Source organism: Camelus dromedarius, chromosome 31 (assembly GCF_036321535.1).
Source record: "Camelus dromedarius isolate mCamDro1 chromosome 31, mCamDro1.pat, whole genome shotgun sequence".
Lineage (NCBI taxonomy): Eukaryota > Metazoa > Chordata > Mammalia > Artiodactyla > Camelidae > Camelus > Camelus dromedarius.
Genome location: NC_087466.1, coordinates 19,259,305 through 19,263,969, shown reverse-complemented (window position 1 = coordinate 19,263,969; position 4,665 = coordinate 19,259,305). Strand labels below are relative to the sequence as shown.

Here is a 4,665-nt window from a genome sequence, read left to right as displayed (position 1 = left end):
ATTCTCTCATGCTCAGTATTCAGCATCCAGGAACACAGCGTTCCACCGGAAGGTCCTTCCACATTTCAGTAATTCACACTGACAGTCCACTTGCCTAAACATATTCTTTACATTTAGAACATTTTGTGGGTTCCTGTCTGCCCTGGGGGATTTTTTTTTTTTATTGCTTGTTTATGCAAACAGCAGGTTGCATAAGAGCCTTGCTGGTTTTTTTTTTTTTTTTTTAAGTGATTTCGTAGTTTCCTGGTAACCATTCAGTCATCTATTTCAACACCCTGACATGACATAAAGGCAAGTGCTGAGCCACAGGTTCGCCACTCAGACCCACACCTCTCTCCTCGAGCATTCGCTAGGTGAGGCTCTCGCCAGTACCAACGGGATTCACTCATGAACCCGTCCCAGCAGAATCACTTTCTGGAAATAGGCAAGAAGAACTGCTGTGTGTTCCGGGATGAATTCATTGCCAGGGTGCTGCCGCCGGTGGTGGGGCTGGAGTTTGTGTTCGGGCTCCTGGGAAATGGCCTTGCCCTGTGGATTTTCTGCTTCCACCTCAAGTCCTGGAAATCCAGCAGGATCTTCCTGTTCAACTTGGCTGTGGCTGACTTTCTCTTGATCATCTGCCTGCCCTTCCTGGCGGACAACTACGTGAGGAAGTGGGACTGGAGGTTTGGCGACATCCCCTGCCGGCTGATGCTCTTCATGCTGGCCATGAACCGCCAGGGTAGCATCATCTTCCTCACGGTGGTGGCCGTGGACAGGTATTTCCGAGTGGTTCATCCCCACCACGCTCTGAACAAGATCTCCAACCGGACGGCGGCCATCATCTCCTGCCTCCTGTGGGGCGTCACTATCGGCTTGACGGTCCACCTCCTGTACACAAAGATGCTGATCAGGAACCACGATTCGAATTTGTGCAGTAGCTTCAGCATCTGCCATACCTTCCGCTGGCACGATGCCATGTTCCTCCTGGAGTTCTTCCTGCCCCTGGGCATCATCCTGTTCTGCTCCGCCAGAATCATCTGGAGCCTGCGGCAGCGGCAAATGGACAGGCATGCCAAGATAAAGAGGGCCATCAACTTCATCCTGGTGGTGGCCATCGTCTTCGTCATCTGCTTCCTGCCCAGCGTGGCCGTGCGCATCCGCATTTTCTGGCTCCTGCGCACGGCTGGGACCCAGGACTGCAAAATCTACCAGTCCGCTGACCTGGCGTTTTACGTCACCCTCAGCTTCACCTACATGAACAGCATGCTGGACCCGCTGGTGTATTACTTCTCCAGCCCATCCTTCCCCAGCTTCTTCTCCAGCTTGATCAACCGCTGTCTGCGGAGGAAGATGCCGGAGGAGTCAGATAATAACCGCAGTACCAGCGTCGAGCTCACGGGGGAAACGAGTACTTCCAGGAATGTCCCTGACGCCTTAATGGCCGACCCGGGTAAGCCGTGGAGCCCCTGTTGTCTGACTCCAGCCTCTAGTTAAAATAACCAAGCCAAGAAGGGAGATGGTCACCAGGGACCAAGATCGCTGGAGAAGCAGTTTGGCGGGTGCTCGGAGTAACACGTTAGCCCTGGCCCGCGGTTTCCCAGAACTTCCGGATGTGGAGGACCAGGTTTAGAGAACTGGTGTGGCAGCTTGGGCTGCTTGGTTGCCGAGTGTCTCCACCGGAATCTTGGGGGAATAGAGGATGAAGCTTCTCGGCGTCTGAAACGGCTCTTCAGTCTCAGACACTTGCAGAACCGAAGATGGCGAAGCTGCCCACGTTCCTGCCGCGCAGAGCTGGAGCCACCCACGGAGACGCCCGTCCGCGCCTGTGGCTCGCCGGCCTCTGTCCTTCACCTGCCTGAGACTTGGATGGTTCTCGGCTCCTGGGGCGATGCCTGGCCTGTTTGTGGGCTCCTGCTGGGATGAGGCGAGCTAAGCGATTGGCGGGGAATTATTGCTCCTGGAGGGAACCCAGGCATCGTGAAACAAGCCAGTAGGTCATCTGGGTTCTGTGAGATCCATTCACCTTTCAGCCAAGCTTTAGCAGAAGCAGACTAGGCAGAGACTCATGAGCTTTGGTTAATATCTGAGTGTCCAGTGATGGTAAGAAGGGGATGAGCCCCAGAAGGGACTGAGCAAAAACAGTGTTACTAAGGGAAAGGAAATGGCATTTGTGCTACAACTTGCAAGGAATCCATTCTCCTCTTTGCACTGATTTGAAGGGTGAGCAGTTAAAAGACTTTAGGCAAGAGAGCTGCTTCCCACCTCTGTTTGCTTTTATCATTAAAAGGAAAATGCTGCCCAACTGTTAGAGGAGAGAAAGAGTCCTCCTGGTTCATTTGCTTTTGTTTCTGTACTTAACAAGAAATCTACCACTTCAATAAACTTTGATATGAGGCACACACGCTGGTGTTGCATGTGTCTGGGTGACGGTTCACAGACATGGACTTCTTACTTAAGCAGAGACCTTTATGGGCTGTTAACTGTGCCCTGGTAGGAAAATAACCATATTGTAAAATAAGAAAAGGAAATGGCCTCTGCATCATGACAGAGTTAAGTAAAAAATACATATGCTTTGGAACAAGGATGGTTAAGGGCTAGGAATAAATAAAAATTATTTATAATTATTATAAGTAATTCAGAAGGTAGTGCAGACAGGACTGCAAGAGCACTTTATGTTTTATTTAGGGCTTGGTAAATGTTGCTATTAATATTTGTGTATTTAAAAAGGGACCCGGCCAGACTGCGGTTTTTGCATAGGAGAGGGAAGAAAGAACTTCCTACCGAATGGTTTCAGTTCCCAGTTCTGGGATGGAAAGGAGATGTACTGGTTTGAGTCTGTGATCGGTCCAAGTTTCTGTTACACTCATTTCCAGCTGCTGTCACTCCTTGATTCTTTGGCAAGATGCAGCTTGCTTTGACATTCTGACTCGGATACCGATAAGAAGCGTAGAAACTCAATCCCAGCCATGGTTGCATGGCAGTAAATGGAGAAAGGTAGACATTCTTGAATTTCTTAAGCATTTTCTGAGCGTTTTGCTTGTCTGGTTCTCTAATCAACTTCTAGAGGTAGAAAGTTAAAGGCAGAGATCACCTTCTTCAAGAGGAAGAGATGAGCAATTATGAACTCAGAGGAGAGTAGGGATCCCCAGCCTCAGATGCATGAGTCAGCAGGGAGGCTGGCTGGGAAACTCCCATCTGTTCAGAACTAACAACTCACATTCGTCCTTTTGTTCATTCATTCCATCAGCTTTTTTGTATTAAGCACCAGCTACGTGCCAGCTGCTGGTCTGGGCAGTTGGTAGAAATAGAACAAGGAATCAGGTACCCAAGACTTTCTCATAGAACTCACATTCAGGGTGAGGAGGCAGACAGAAAAGATGTAAACAAATAAATGGAAAGGGAACTTGGGAATGGCTATGAGTATTATAAAGACAACAAATCAGGACAATAGACTGAAAAGGAAGTGGGGGCGGGATGACTGGGAAGTGACTGTGAGCTGAGCCATGAATGACAAGACAGAGCAAACAATGCAAAAATGTGGGGGAAGGGCATTCGAGGCAGAGGGGATGATAAGTGCAAAGGCCCTGAGGTGAGAGTTAGTTTGGTATGTGTGAGTGTATTAGTTTCCTAGGGCTGCCATAAACAAAGTACTACAAATTTGGTGGCTTAAAGCAGCAAAAATACATTCTCTCACAGTTCTGGAGCCCAGAAGTCCAAATCACAGTGTCGGCAGGCCTGGTTCCTTCTGGAGGCTCTGAGGGAGAATCTGTCACCTGCCTCTCTCCTAGGTCCTGGTGGCCATCAGGAATGTTCTTAGCATTACTTGGCCTGCAGATACATCACTCCAATTTCTGCCTCCACCTTCGCATGGCCTCTTCCCTCTGTGTCTTCTCCTTTTCTCTCTCTTATAAGGACACTTGCCACTGGATTTAGGGACCACCCTCATCCAGGATGATCTCATCTCAACATCCTTACCTTAATTACATCTGCAAAGACCCTTGTTCCAAATAAGGTCACATTCTGAGATCCTGGGTGGATATACCTTTTCGGGGCCCCAATTCAAGTCTCTAGAATGAGGAACAGAGGTGAGGCCAGTATGACTGAGTCCAATGAGTGTGGGGTTTGCTCCACGGTGAGGTAAAGGACCCTGTTGTGCAAAAATAACAAAAGACATGAGAAAAAGATCACATTCCATTAAAAGGAAGAGTTTAAAAACAGAATATGATCTTGGTTCTCTTTTAAAATATGTCTATCTGTGTATAATACGCCAGGAACACTGACTAAAAGAACACAAACCCAAGCCTTAAATTTTCCTTTCCTTATTTTATAAAATTTATTTTTAATTTTTAAAAATTTTGTGTTGGGGGTAATTAGGTATGTTTGTTTATTTGAAAGGAGATTCTAGGGATGGAACCCAGGACCTCCTGCATGCTAGGCATGCGCTCTACCACTGAGCTATACCCTCCTCCCTTTCCTATTTTTTTCAAGTCAAGTTTATTGAGGGAAAACTTACATTAAGTAAAACTCACCCTTTTTAAGAGTACAGTTTGATGAATTTTGTCTTAGTAGACAACCATTCCAATCAAGATGGAGAACACTTCCCTAACCACCAAAAGTTCCCTTTGCAGTCAACCGGCTTCTCACAACTCTAACTCCAGGCAGCCACTGGTCTGTTCTCCATCC

The 4,665-nt window shown here is 47.8% G+C and overlaps 1 protein-coding gene across 1 annotated transcript; it reads left to right on the top strand.

Moving 5' to 3' along the window:
- The first annotated feature begins 294 nt into the window (after positions 1–294).
- Positions 295–2,381, top strand: LOC105102531 (hydroxycarboxylic acid receptor 2). Its single transcript, XM_010995909.3, has one exon. It carries the CDS (start codon positions 388–390, stop codon positions 1,474–1,476), a length of 1,089 nt encoding a protein of 362 aa, XP_010994211.1. The 5' UTR covers positions 295–387; the 3' UTR covers positions 1,477–2,381.
- The last annotated feature ends 2,284 nt before the right edge of the window (positions 2,382–4,665 follow it).